Source organism: Geotrypetes seraphini, chromosome 10, assembly GCF_902459505.1.
Source record: "Geotrypetes seraphini chromosome 10, aGeoSer1.1, whole genome shotgun sequence".
NCBI lineage: Eukaryota > Metazoa > Chordata > Amphibia > Gymnophiona > Dermophiidae > Geotrypetes > Geotrypetes seraphini.
Genome location: NC_047093.1, coordinates 102,118,602 through 102,134,267, shown reverse-complemented (window position 1 = coordinate 102,134,267; position 15,666 = coordinate 102,118,602). Strand labels below are relative to the sequence as shown.

Here is a 15,666-nt window from a genome sequence, read left to right as displayed (position 1 = left end):
TAACAGACTATGGACTTTTCCTCCAGGAAAATTTCAAAACCTTTCTTAAAACCAGCAACGCTATCCGCTCGTATCACAAACTTTGGCAATGCACTCCAGAGCGTAACTATTCTCTGAGTGAAAAAAATTTCCTCCTATTGGTTTTAAAAGTATTTCCCTGTAACTTTATCAAGTGTCTCTTAGCCTTAGTAATTTTTGACAGAGTGAAAAATTGATCCACTTGCACCTTTTCTACTCCACTCAGGATTTTGTAGACTTCAATCAAATCTCTCCTCAGCTGTCTCTTTTCCAAGCTGAAGAGCCCTAACCTTTTTAGTCTTTCTTCATAAGAGAGAAGTTCCATCCCCTTTATCATCTTGGTCGCTCTTTTTTGAACCTTATATAGCCCTGCTATATCTTTCTTGAGATAAGGAGAGCAGAATTGATCACAAAACTCCAGATGAGGTCGCACCATGGAGCATTACAGGGGCATAATAACATTCTTAATCTTGTTAACTATCCCATTTTTAATAATTCCTAGCATCCTGTTTGTCTACGATGACACCCAGATCCTATTCTTGGGTACTAACCCCCAAGGTGGACCCTAGTATCCGGTAAATGAGCATCACTTTGCATCTGTCCACATTAAATTTCATCTGCCACTTAGACATCTAGAGGGGCATAATAAAAAAAAAGTCTAAATTCCCTTTTGGCCCTAAGTCCTTCCAAAGTGTCCATAACCAAAACAAACGTCCTTGTTTTGATTATGGCCTGCCTCTACTAAACGCCCCGATCACCACTATGTCTAAAAGTACACCCCCACGACGTCTACACTTTTTGCCCATAATGAACCAAAAAAATGCCTAAGCCCAAACGTCCAACAGAAGGGCTTTTAGACGAAGGAGGAGCCAGTCCTTCACCTAAAAGCTGGATTCTGTAACCGGTGTCTGTTAAAAACAACACCGGTTACAGAACCCCCCCCACAACGATCCAGGCAGGAGGGTGCCCAAGCCCTCCTGCCATGTCGAACTGCGAACCCTCCCCACCGACAACATCGGGGCAAGAGGGAGTTCAAGCCCTCTTGCCTCGGTGATCGTGCCCTCCCCCGATGACATCGGGGCAAGAGGGAGCTCAAGCCCTCTTGCCCCGGCGATCTTAAACCCCTCTCCCCCCGCCGAGTACGAGCAGGCTAGGAGGGAGCCCAAGCCCTCCTGGCCCCGGTGACCCCCCCTTCCGAAAGGAATGGGCCAGGAGAGAGCCCAAGCTCTCCTGGCCCCGGTGACCCCCCTAATGGATTGGGCCAGGAGGGAGCCCAAGCCCTCCTGGCCCCGACGACCCCCTACCCCCCACCCCCCACTACAATACAGGCAGGAGGGATCCCAGGCCCTCCTGCCCTCAACACAACCCCCCTCCCTCCCAATGACTGCCCCCCAGAACCCCCAATCGGCCCCCCCCCACTGACCTGCGACCCCCCGGCTGACCCAACGACCACCCCTTCCCCATACCTGTAAGTTGGCTAGACAGACGGGTGCCAGGCCCTCCCATCCGGCAGGCCAGCCGGGTCCAGAATGGGGCCAGATTGGGCCAGGTGATAGAAACCCCGCCCACAGGTGGGGCCTGAGGTGCCTGGGCCAATCAGAATAGGGCTAGGAGGGAGCCCAAGCCCTCCTGGCCCCGGCGATCCCCCTCCGAAAGGAACGGACCAGGAGAGAGCCCAAGCTCTCCTGCCCCGACGACCCCCCCCCTCCGAAAGGAATGGGCCAGGAGAGAGTCCAAGCTCTCCTGGCCCCGGCAACCCCCCCCCCCTCTGAAAGGAACGGGCCAGGAGAGAGCCCAAGCTTTCCTGGCCCCAGCGACCCCCCCTACTGGATTGGGCCAGGAGGGAGCCCAAAATGGTAGTTTCTAGCAAATATGAGAGTTGTTATTTATTTTGTCTCTTTTTCTACTTCTGTACTAGGTAGAAGTCAAATTCCCCCAGGAAAATGTAATACGGCTGCGAGACTACTGCTTCTCTGGTTTGTACATCCTCACGTTGCTGTTGGATGGCTACAAATTCAATGACCAAACTTGGACCAACATCTATTTTCGTAAAAAGGTAACGACTGATCTTCCTATGTGGTGGTGTGCATCCTGTGCAGTTACATCATCTATAATGTTGATCCTGTACCATAGTGCAATATGCCTTTGTCATATGCATTGAATACAATAAATTAAATATGTCCCAATATATATTTATGTGCGTGTATGTGCATATAAATTCTGTTTTTGTTTTTTGTGATATGCAGTGAATACAGCATTAGATGTTGATCTAATCTAATCTAATCCTTAGGTTTGTATACTGCATCTTCTCCATGTTGATGGCTGATAACTTGATTATTTTTTAATTTTATTATTTATTTATAGAATTTTATAATATTACCAAGCATATACATCTTGTACAGCAAAGTGCGGTCAAAACATAATAAACTGAGTCCAAAATTGAAATATGAAATGTACAGTGATACAAAATTAAATTTAAAAATACATAAAGTGAAGATAATCTAATTTGGTCGCACACTAGTCCTCAATAATTGGATCCAAGATTTAAAGAGTAGAACAAAATAAGTCAAAGAAAGTTATCAGGAATGCCATGTCTACTGCAGTACGGAGAGCTAATCTTCCTTAGGTGCAGTTATTCCCTTCTCAAGACGTTTCATTGAGAGAAAACTTATCAGATGGGATAGCTCTGTAAAAATGTACTTCAAAGATAAGTATCTAACTACACATTTACATAGATATCTCAAAAAGAAAATACCCCCTATTTGAGTCACTCCAGGTTTCAGAAGTAGAAATTATTGATAAGGTTATTTTGTGTAGCTCCTATCCTGCTGGATAAACTATCACAAATCTCCCAAAAACATGATAAAATGAAAGTTGATCATGCATCTCCAGGACTTACTTTCCTCACCTCAGCCAGCCAGTTATGTAGATTCATCATTCCTTTGATGTGCTGTGCAGGCTCACTAGATGTGTGTATGATACCTTGCAGTCACATAAGGTACACATTCTATAAAGAGGATGCATCAAGAATCCACATAAATATCCAGAATACTAGCATATAGAAACATGATGGCAGATAAAGGCCAAATGGCCCATCTAGCCTGCCCATCCACAGTAACCATTATCTCTTTCTCTCTCCCAGGTCCTTTTGAATTCAGACACATTCTCTGTCTCCACCACCTCTTCTGGGAGACTGTTCCATGCATCTACCACCCTTTCTGTAAAAAAGTATTTCCTTAGATTACTCCGGAGCCTATCACCTCTTAACTTCATCCTATGCCCTCTCAATGCAGTTTCCTTTCAAATTAAAGAGACTCGACTCATGCGCATTTACATTATGTAGGTATGTAAACGTCTATCATATCTCCCCTCTCCCGCCTTTCCTCCAAAGTATACAGATTGAGATCTTTAAGTCTGTCCCCATATGCCTTATGATGAAGACCACGTACCATTTTAGTAGCCTTCCTCTGGACCGACTCCATCCTTTTTACATCTTTTTGAAGATGCGGCCTCCAGAATTGTACACAATATTTTAAATGAGATCTCACCAAAGTTTTATACAGGGGAATCAATACCTCCTTTTTCCTACTAGCCATACTTCTCCCTATGTAACCTAGCATCCTTCTAGCTTTCACCGTCACCTTTTCAACCTGTTTGGCCACCTTAAGATCATCATATACAATCATACCCAAGTCCCGCTCTTCTGCCGTGCACATAAGCTCTTCACTTCCTGATCTGTACCGTTCCCTCGGGTTTTTGCAGCCCATATGAATGACCTTGCATTTCTTAGCATTAAATTTTAACTGCCAAATTTCAGACCGTTCTTTAAGCTTCACCAGGTCTTTCTTCATGTTATTCATACCATCCGGCGTGTCTACTCTATTGCAGATTTTGGTATCATCCGCAAAAAGGCAAATTTTACCCGACAACCTTTCAGCAATATCGTTTATAAAAATGTTAAAAAGAACAGGCCCAAGAACAGAACCTTGAGGCACACCACTGGTAACATCCCTTTCCTCAGAGTGATTTCCATTGATCACTACCCTCTTGCCTTCCATTCAACCAGTTCTTGACCCATCCTGAGGGCTCTCAGTTTATTTATCAGACGTCTGTGTGGAACACTGTAATTGCGCACATGCGTACTTATAGCTTTCTAGGGTTGTAAAATGAAAATGGAAAAAAAATAATGATGCAAAATATTTTCATAAAATCCAAAAATCTTATTTTTTATTAGATATCAATATTAGATCATAAGAGTACGCAATTAATTTTATTAGCAAATCAATTGAGTATCTTTTGCATCAGAGAATTATTACAGAAGCCAAAACGCTGGCCTTGCTCCTAACAATTCTAATGTCTTATCAGTTACACGTCCATATATATCCTAAATGACGACATTCCTTCGTTACAATCCATCTGCAGTCTAATTGGTTCACATTATTTATTCCCATATAAGACTAGCTTCATATAGGCGTGTCACAAATTACATTCTTATATCTAAAAAAGTTACATTCTCACATTAAGCTTACATATTTTATAAAAAGAAGAAATACATAGATCAATATTATAATACACTTACAAAACTCCTCAGATTTTATATTCTTTCCTGTAAATGTCAGTGTTCTCTATTCTGAGATCTCTGTCTCACAAAGACTGAACAAAGAAAAGATGGAAAGGAGCAGGTACCCCTCCCATCAAGGTTCTACGTAGAAAAAAGTTGCTCTCCAATGAAGTAGAAAAAGTTGCTCAAGGTCAGAGGTCAAACACCATCTGTTGCCTTATCAGGATCTCTTCAGGATTTCAGATATATGAAGATTAAAATAAACTATATTCCTAATCTTTATGTTTTGTTAGTTTATATTCCTAATCTACATTGGTTGTTAACATATTACCTATAACTACCTAAGTAAATTTCTATTATATAATTTTTCCTAACTTTCTGATAGCTAACTTTGGATCAATTCATACCATGATACACATGTGGTTTAGATTTGTCCTTAGCAAACTCAAGTCATGGTAAACCTAGGGCCCCCTGGTATGTGGATACCAGGTCAAAAGCCAACTCCTGTCTGCCTACATTTCCCTGAGGATTGGCCTAGTTCAGGCTGGTCACTCTAACACAAAGAAACTCTATAAGAAACCTAATCTTCTCATCTGGAGTACATTTGATATGGTAGTCATCAATCACAAAAATGTCTTAGCTTGCCTCCCTATATCCATCAAGCACATGACATATATCAAATCCATATGGTAACTTAAAGTCCCTGTTTTTTAAACTTTTTGTATTTCTGATCATTTTATTCCAGATTATCCAATTTTCATTTATTAATTCATAGCTACTAATCCACATTCTCACTTGCTCTTGGATCAGGCCTTATCTAATAGTTTTTCTTTTCTTTCTAGCTAGTAAATCCTGATGCAATGTGAGAAAGTGTAATAGCTGAATTTTTTTATTTCATGTTGGCTCACTCTTACCTGTCCAGGTAAACAAAGCTGGCCCCATTTCAAAACTACTTAAGGTATAGGACCAGGTCCTTAACTGTCAAAGGCTTTACTAAAATCTAAATACACCACATCTAACGCACATCCTCTATCCAATTCTCTGGCCACCAAGGCAAAGAAATTGATCAGATTTGTCTGACAAGACCTACCTCTAGCGAATCCATATTGCCTCTGGTCCTGTAATCCACAAGATTCCAGAAACTTGACCATTCTCTGTTTTAAAAGTGTTTTTATTAATTTGTTTACTACAGAAGTGAGACTTACCAGCCTGTTATTCCCTACTTCTTCCTTACTTCCACTTTTGTGCAGAGGGACCACATCCACCATCTCCTGTCTAGAGACTCGTTGAAAAGGTTAGTCAGCGGAGCTACCAGAACTTCCCTAAGTTCCTTCAGCACCCTAGGATGTACACCATCTGGCCCTATTGCTTTGTCTACCTTTATTTTAGCTAGCTCCTCACGAACACAACCCTCTGAAAATCGATAAGGGTCTATTACTCCTCCATCCCTATTCACATTTGTCTGCTGTGCACATATGCGTATAAGTGCCATCTGTGAAGATTAATAATCTTCACAGACCCAGACACATTTGTACTTACAGCTTTGGTGTTTTTAGTGGGCATTGCATTAGTTGTTTTGCCCCTAATATAGCCATATAAGCAAAACACAGCCACATTAAACAGGAATTCTGTACTTTCCTGTCTAAACATGCTCCCATTGTTATTTAGTAAGTACACAAACACATGATTGCCAATTAAAATTAATTTATTCATAGTCATTTAATGACATAATCTTACATCACAGGCTCATAAATATGATTGCATTTGTACAAAGGGAATCCATCTCTTCAATAGTGTAACTTCATCTTGCTGAAGGGAAGAATTCCAATATGCCATAGGAATTCTGTCACTTATATATATTGTTCCTACCTTCATATGATTGGCTGAAATATTCCTCCTACCATATAAGGCATTTCATACATGATAGGGGAGTAGCTTTCGCTTAACAAAGACATTCTTAGCTTTTATAGATAGCAGGCTTAAAGAAAAGTTCTACAGAATTATATATTTGCTTATAGCAATCTACATAAATATGCATTATAATGTATATATTTTATAAGAACTCCTTAATTCCATTTAGGTTTAAATTTTACCAAAGATATACAAAACTTATTTATTGTAGGTAAACGTTAATTGTACCCTTAGACAAAGAATGTATCCTTAAAAATTTGAATCAAAACAGCTCTGTGACTAAGGGCTAGATTCACTAAGCAAACCGATCATGCACCGATCAGTTTGTGACCCTGACCCGATTCACTAATCTTCTGGCCAATCCTGTCCGCACCTGATCCGATCCGCGCATGCAAATGATGGAAATGGCATGCAAATCTAGGAAGGCAGCGACTCACCAACATTTTCCAGGCACACCGACTGGGCTGGCCGATCCAAAACTGAGCGACTGATGAGGACCAGTTGCTCACTCCTTTCCTGCTCTCTCCCGCGCTGAAATACCAGCCCTACAGCCCTGAAACTCCCTGCTTGCAGCTGACCATGGATACAGATAGGTGGAGAAACTTATGAAGTGTGGGGCAGCCATGTGTGCGCTACGTGGAGGAGCCAGACCAGCAGCAGCAGCAGAAACAGACCTTGGGGGAGTTAATAAAGAAGAGCTTAAGGAAAAGATTCAGCCCTGAAAAAACTCTGCTGAGTCTGTGGAGAAAAATGCCACCCTGACTCTCCTGCTCTCTGCCGCCATTCCCTGCTTTAAAACCACAAGCTCGCACTGCGGGGAAGGGCAGCAGAGAGCAGGAGAGTCGGGGCGGGTTTCGTGTTCAGTTCCGTGTCTGGCAGTTCCCCCCTCGGCTTTTTTAAAAGAGGCTGCAGCAAGTCCGCCTTTGCTGCCTTTGCCTGCCATTACTTCCCCAACCCTTCCCCCTTTGTTTTGACCTCACTGGTGCAGGAGAACGGCGCATGTGCGGATTGCATGTACAGCCATCAATGATGGTCTGCGCATGTGTCGCGATCGGTCTTCAGTGATCCATGGGATCACTTGTGGGCGTGTTTCCGATTAGATGATTTGCATGGGGAGCCTTTAGTGAATGGGTCGTCCAGCAAGACTCGGAAATGGAGCAGAACAGGATCGGACAGGTAAGGGGGCTTTAGTGAATCTAGCCCTATGTCTCTGTAAGCTGACAGTCTGGGCTTTTCTCCTGTGTCTGACTCTGTCTCTCTAAAGCTGACAGTTTCACAGCTACTAAAGAAAACCCATGCACCCAGAAGCCCCCCTTCATATATTAGCCTGAGATCTCAGATGCTTAAACCAATTAAAGAGACTTTTTGCATTCCTACTTTGTTTTGCTTGCTTATTTATTGTGAAAAAGAAAACCCAAAGATTATTCTTCCTAAGACCTAATACAGAATCAGAAAATTAAAGAAAGTTACAGTACTCAAACTTTTGTCGCTCTTTCATATTCCACAGCTAGTTTCCATGGTAACCCAAAGATCAAATAAGTCAAACTCCATATACCCGGAAAATCCAGTTCCTCAGGATTTCCCAGGTTCTTGAATCTTATAAGTGTAAAGGTTTTAAGTTAAATACAATCACACTATCACACATTTCATTCTCTCCTGGATCCAGGGCAAATCATACACATACATATACCTATATGATAATTATTATGAAAGTACAGTAAAACCTTGGTTTGCGAGCAGAATTAGTTCCAGAAGCATGCTTGTAATCCAAAGCACTTGTATATCAAAGTGAATTTCTCCATAGGAAATAATGGAAACTCAGACGATTCCACAACCCAAAAACTTTAATACAAAATACTATACGTACTTGTATTGCAAGACTTTGCTCATTTAGAACAGTCACTACACTCCTGCAGCGTCAGAGAGAGAAGAACCATCAGCTCAGCTGTGATGTCTGTATACTGTATGTACTTGTATTGCAAGACATTACTTGTATATCAAGTTAAAATTTAATCAAATGTTTTGCTTGTCTTGCAAAACACTTGCAAACCAAGTTACTTGCAATCCAAGGTTTTACTGTACATATCTTTAGATACAAACTGTCTTGCTCAGGAATGTGATATCCTATATCTCTTCCTTACCACTACTAGGCTAAGAGCCATCTGGTATTAATTAAGCTTCAAGGCTAACGAGGCTTCAAGCGGGAAAACTTAAACAAAGAAAGGAAGGACAAAGAACAAAGAATCCTTATAATTCTCACCTTCACCTCTACAGATATTTTATATATGCAACCGATTATAATATTGCTTATCCAGCAATATTTACATAAATACTGAATTCCCATTTTTCTTCGCTATATAAATTCCTGGTCTTTCGTTAATTATCCTGACAAATTTTATTTATGTTCGCTATATATACACTTTCTGTCCATGGAAAGATCTCTGCCACACCCTGCTATTTGTTCTGCGCTGTTCATGCCAGATGGTGAAACTCCTCAACATGAGGCACATTCCTGTGTTCCTGGAAGTATTTGGTCTGCTTCTTTGTTTTGCCATGTGGTGAACCAGCTGTCTTCTTGTTTCTTTACATCTGATGATAAAGGCAGTTAGTTAATGCTCCTGGTAGAGGTGGTCCCCAGTTGGTGCTACTGGTATTTATGGTTTGTGACCAGCGGTGATTGTTGTTATCTGATCAAACCATCATGACTAATATGCTACTCTGTCCTATTTTTTTCCAGGCTGGTAATGCAGATATTGGCTGGACATTAGGTTACATGCTGAACCTGACCAACATGATTCTCTCAGAGGCTCCTGTAACTGTGAAAGGGCACAACTCCAGCATCTGGGCTGCTGCACTATTTTTCATTGCATTAAGTATTGCTGCAGGGCTGATAGCCCTTCCACTTTTCTGGTGGTTACAAAATAAATCTTTGCGATTTTGATGCTGAACTAAAATGGGACAAAAACCCCCACAACCCTTCTAGGTGCACATGGCCAGTGACGACTACTACTACTAATCATTTCCATAGCGCTACTAGACATATGCAGCGCTATACATCAAAACATATGAGGGTGTTTCATAAAGTAACAGCAAATTGAATATTTTAAGATATATAATTCAATTAGAGATACAAATTATATGTCATTTTTCTACATAATCAATACATGTCTCACACTATTGCACCAACTTCTTTATTACATTGGAAAAAAACATTTTTGGTTGTGCCTTTAGCCAAGAATGTACCGCTTCTTTGACCTCATCATCATTTCCAAATCTTCATCCTATCGAAGCGTCCTTCAAGGGACCAAACACAGAGGGTGCATGATCAGGGTTGGAGGATGCTGTAAGATCTGAAATCTCAATCTCCAAATGGTATCAAGAGTTGCAGTGGCTAGAGAAGAACTCCTTTAGACAAAAGTCCTCTGTGAGGGCTCCAAAATGGTCCATTCATATCCCAGAAGAGAGTGAACAGAACCTTTCCAGCAGAGGGTTGAGACTTGAACTTCTTTTTGACTAGAGATGATGTGTAATGCCATTGTGAAGACTACCTCTTACTTTCAGGCTCATAGTGATGCACCCAAGTTTTGTCCCCTGTAACGATACATGCCAGGAAGCCTTCTTCTTCATTGTTAAACTGCACCAAAAAGATTGTGGAAGTCTGCACATGAATCATCTTGTGCTCATCAGTTAGCTTCCTAGGCACCCACCATGCGTACAACTTGAGATACTTGAGAACCTCCGTGATAATGGTATGTATGGATCCAATACTGACATCCAATTCCCTGGCCAGAACTTCTAAAGAAATGTGCCTATTTTCATGAATAATGACATCAGCATGACCCACCTTCTCATTACTGACAGCTCTGCTGGGACAACCAGAGTGCTCCTCTTCAACGATTGATGGTCACCCATTTTTAAACGCATCTACCCACTTGTACACTCTTCTCTCACCAATGCAGGCATCTCCATAATGTTGCAGCATTCTTTTATTAATTTCACAAGGTTTCACACCCTCCCAACACAAAAATCTGATGACTGCTCGCTGCTCCTATACCGTGCAAACAGCTAAGGGTGCTATCATTTTGTATATGGGCCAGTTTTAAACATGCTGGGGCCAAGGGCAGATATTAAAGATGGGGCCTCCCTGTCCCCTCCTTCAATCTCCCCACCTGCTATTACTACCACACGTACAACAACTTTTAATGACTTCTTCACACACAAAACACAGACATTTACCAAACACAGAACAAGGAATCAAATAGAAATAGAAACTGAACTGGAAACCCCACGAAATTAAACTCAGCAAATACTTCAATACTGGAGAAATAAAAACAGATTCACATTTTTTTGTATTGAACACACAGGGGTCCCAGGCCCAGGTACCCCAAAAATTAGCCACCTCTCCGGCTGTGGCTGGTGGGGATCTCAAAGCCCTTCCAGCAGAAGATCACCTCCTCTGGTCTGGCAGCCAGAAATCTCCAAGCTCTGCAGCTAGCAGCAGTGACCCTGAGATGCCACCAGCTGCAGAGCTTGAAGAGTTCTGGCTGCTGGACTGGAAGGAGATGTCTTCAGCTGCCAGGGCTTTGGGATCCCCACCAGCCACAGCAGGAGAAGTGTATCTATATTTTGCATTTGGGCAAGGGGCATGGGGGAGGGCAGGGAGAAAATTTGGTGAGATCTGCTCCCTCCCTCCATCACATCAGCTGCCTGATAAGCCACTGAATACAATACAAAGATCTGTATTACACATATCCCAAAGCTAACATATTCCAATTAATAAATTCAAAATAAAACACTTTTTTTTACCTTTGTTGTCTTGACATTTTATTTTTCCATCATGTTGGTCTCCTTTTGTCTCTTCTGCTTTCCTTTGTGTTATAATAATTCCCTTTCCAGTGGTTGCTATCCGTTTGTCTTTTCTCTTCTCTCCTGTCTTGCTTCATTCCCTGACTACACCTATCTCTGATATATTGATATTTCTTTTTTAGCTCTTCCCTGCATCTCTGTCCACTCAAATTTCACCCTTCTATTTCATACTTTTCAGCTACCTACCAACTTTTCATCTCCCTTTCTCGTGCTCCAGCTCTATTTCCCTTCTTACTCCTTTCCCAGCCTCTTATTCCATTCTTTCAACTCACTCTATGCCTCATTACATTTCTACCTTAATACTTACTATCTTCTTCTCATTCATCTCCTTCCCCTGACTCTCCAACATGATTCCACAACTTGTATATCCCCACCCTCTATTCTTTTAGCCCAGCATTTCTTCTCTCTTTGTTGTTTCTGGCCTAACATCTCCTTATCCTTTTTTCTCCACCATCTTCCTAACCCATCTCTCTTCCCTCCTGTCCCTTCCCCCACTTTAGTAAAGCTTTTGATAGCGTTCCGCACCGCAGACTATTGAACAAGATGAAATCAATGGGACTGGGAGAGACGTTAACTACATGGGTCGGTGATTGGCTAAACAGTAGACTTCAGAGAGTGGTGGTAAATGGTGCCCCTTCAAAAACGTTGGAGGTGATCAGTGGAGTGCCTCAGGGCTCGGTCTTGGGCCCGATCCTCTTCAACATATTTGTGGGAGATCTGACTCAGGGGCTTCAGGGTAAAATCACATTATTCGCCGATGACGCCAAACTATGCAACATAGTAAGTGAGAACACTTTACCAGACAGTATGACGCAGGACCTACTTCTATTGGAACATTGGTCTTCGACTTGGCAGCTAAACTTCAATGCTAGAAAATGTAAGGTCATGCACCTCGGCAGCAGGAATCCATGCAAAACTTACACACTAAATGGTGAAACCTTAGTTAGGACCAAGGCGGAACGTGATTTGGGGGTGATCATTAGCGAAGACATGAAGACTGCCAATCAAGTGGAGAAGGCTTCATCAAAGGCAAGACAAATGATGGGTTGCATCCGAAGAAGTTTTATCAGCCGGAAGCCCGAAGTTATAATGCCATTGTACAGATCCATGGTGAGGCCTCATCTGGAGTATTGTGTACAATTCTGGAGGCCACATTACCAAAAGGATGTGCTGAGAGTTGAGTCAGTTCAAAGAATGGCCACCAAAATGGTCTCGGGACTCAAAGACCTCCCGTATGAAGAAAGGCTGAATAAATTGCAGCTATATTCACTTGAAGAACGTAGAGAGAGAGGAGACATGATAGAGACGTTTAAATATATCACCGGCCGTATTGAGGTGGAAGATGATATCTTCTTTTTTAAAGGCCCCTCTGCCACAAGAGGCCATCCGCTGAAAATCAGGGGTGGGAAATTTCATGGCGACACCAGGAAGTTCTTCTTCACCGAAAGGGTGGTCGATCGTTGGAATGAACTTCCACCTCAGGTGATTCAGGCCAGCAGCGTGAAGGATTTTAAAAGGAAATGGGATACACATGTGGGATCTCTAGGGGGGTAAATTCAAGGGGGTAGGGTTGTTGGAGTGGGCAGACTTGATGGGCTGTGGCCCTTTTCTGCCGTCATCTTCTATGTTTCTATGTCTAATCCATCATTTCACTTCCTCAAGGCCCAACATTATTCCCACTCTCTTTCCTCATGTTCTTCCCTCCTCTCATCCCCATGATCCAGCATCTATCCCTCCCTCCCACCAGGTCTAACATTTCTTTCCCTCTATCTCATCCCCTGCTTCAATATATTTCTCTTTTTTTCAGATTGCCCTTATATCCAATATCTTCCCCTCCCCGGGCCTGCCTCCCGGGTCCATCTATGCCATTCTCTTCCCTCCCCTTATCCCATTGTCATTTGTATACCTATCTTTCCCTCTTCTTTACAGTTACCTTTGTTTCTGGGACCATAATTTATTTTTCTAGTCCTCTCCCCTACCTCTGGTCTAGTATGTCCCTTTCTTTCTCACCCTCCCAGCCAGCACCCCTGAGCAAACTTAAAACAGCTCCAGGGGGCCCCACAGTTCAGGTATCTCTTCCCCTTCACCATGGTCCCTCCCTTCCCCTCACCTTCCCTGTTTTCTTTAAAACTCATTCTCATTTTTTGGAGGGTCCTCACTGTGTAGCTGCAGCGAACATCAGCGAATGAATGCCACAAAACTCTCCTTCTGCTGCAATCTGCCCCAGAAACAGGAAGTTGCAGCAAAGGGAAAGACTCATGACATCCATTCGCGCAAGTTCCCTGCAGCTACCGCATCAGGGCCCCTACAAAAAAGGGAGAACAATTTTTAAAGAAGATGGGGAAGCATTGGCATAGTGAGGGTGAGAGACACCTGAGGCGGTGGCACCCCTGCTCCTTCCCCCTGCCTGTGCATGCCCCTTTCACTGACACAAGCGTCATCTCCAACTTCCTCACAGGACCTGGAAGTAATGTCAGAGAAGCACCGAGGCTGGTGCTGCAAAGAGCTAGAGGTACAGTGGGGGAGGAAGTGAAGGTAAACGCTGTGGCGGGGTAAGGGATCAGCAAAAACCAAGCCCCACCCTCAATACAGCCCAGCCCAGTGGTAACAATACAGTAGTCTACACTTTTGTGTCAAAATAAAAAGTTCTTTATTGGCTCCCATTCTGGGACATTGCAACAAGTCCAAGATTCACCAGAGTGCTTCCTGCAGCACTGCTCTGCTTCAAAAGAATATCAGTTCCTCCACAGAAACCCCCCCCCCATAGGCTTTCCAGTAATAATTTGTTAGTCATTTGAAAACAGTACATATGACAGCCTATCAAGAATCTGCTTCTTCTTAAATTTTTAAGTGAATTGCAGCTTTTGCCACCAGTGCTTTTAGTGGCTGTACTATACAGGCTTAGGCTGGAGCCTCTTGTGTTCAGGCTTGGAGAATGCCTTATCCTGGTTTATGGGACCCTGTCCCTGGATTAACTGCCACTATATTAAGGTGCAGGAAACCTCCATGCTCTGCTAATTACTTCACATTCTCATATTACCATGCATTGAGCTTAATCATTAACCAGTATTACTGATTCAGCTCTCCACTGAGCCTCTAAATATTGTTCCAGGCTCAGCCTGGAACTCCAAATAGACGATTTTTGAAAAATAAATTTATTCTAGATTTTTTTTTTTTTAAATGTGCATTTTCCCACTGCTGACTAGAGGTCTACATGGGAACAGGGATTGTGGGAACCCCACAGAAATCCTCCCAGGCAGTGGCGTACCTAGGGTATGTGGCACCCGGGGCCCATCATTTTTTGACACCCCCCCCCCCCCCCTCATGTAAAATTTTTTTTTTTTTTTTTGCAATAACCATGAAATGGAATAAATGGTCAGAATAGAAACAGGCAGTGAAAATTTTCTTTTTTTTTTTTTTTTTTTTTTCAAAAGTATTTTTATTGAGAATGGCAAAAGGTCCAGACAAGCAACCATGGTCTGTACAGAAACTTATACATTATCAAAAAGAACACAGAATGAGAGTAACAGCAACAACAAGCATGAACAAGCCTCTCCCAAGAGAAAATTGCCAATGAGAGGCATAGCAATACACAACAAAAGGCCAAAACTTGGGGCAAGCAAACAAATCCCACCCCAGAACCCACAAGAATAATAAGCCGGACTAGACCCTCAGCCATATTTTATAATGAAAAAAACCCCCACAAGCAACAACACCCAGACCGCTCACCAGACACACCAATCCGCACAACAAGCACCCAAGAAACACCCAGCCACCACCCAGACAAAACTACCAGACACACCTACCCCACCAAGCCCAGACCCAACCCCCCCTCCCCAGAGAGTGCAAGCGCAAAGTGGACCGTGAAAAGGGCAGCTGCAGAAGTGGAAAGCCCCAGATAAGTAGGTTAGCTAAAGAAAGCCCACAGATAGAAGAAATCAGGATAACAGAAGTTCCAACAAATGCTCCCACAGAAAATTTTCTTTTATTGAACCTCATTTATGTAACCATTATTCCAAACATAACATAACATAAATTATGTCTGAATTGTCATGACATCAGAAGTACATATGGAGTAGTTGCAGGTGATGCTTGGGACAGTTCTGATTATGTTAGTTTGGTTTTATGTGTTTTTTTAATAGAAGGGTTTTTATTTCTTTTTTTAAGGTTTTGTAGTTTGTGGTCGAGGTCAATAGGTTGTAGAGTTGGGGGTCAAGTGTTGCAGCTCGAATGGCTAGGAGGTTGTCGAACAGTTTTTTTCTTTTGACGTTTTTGGTTGGAGGGTGTGTGAATGGTGCGTGAGTTCTCCT

General features: G+C 42.6%; 1 protein-coding gene across 10 annotated transcripts in view; it reads left to right on the top strand.

The window, feature by feature from the left end:
- ENTPD8 (ectonucleoside triphosphate diphosphohydrolase 8) overlaps positions 1–15,666 on the top strand; it is a 158,159-nt gene that overhangs the window by 120,170 nt on the left and 22,323 nt on the right. For 4 of the 10 annotated variants that reach the window (XM_033961774.1, XM_033961782.1, XM_033961783.1 and 1 more), the window contains 2 exons: positions 1,937–2,074; positions 9,228–10,960. In XM_033961774.1, coding sequence (XP_033817665.1) covers positions 1,937–2,074; positions 9,228–9,431 — 342 coding nt within the window. In that variant the 3' untranslated portion in view covers positions 9,432–10,960. Of the gene's footprint in view, positions 1–1,936; positions 2,075–5,771; positions 5,804–5,829; positions 5,874–9,227; positions 10,961–15,666 lie in introns of those variants that run through there. The other 6 variants (XM_033961779.1, XM_033961776.1, XM_033961777.1 and 3 more) reach the window with 4 other exon arrangements.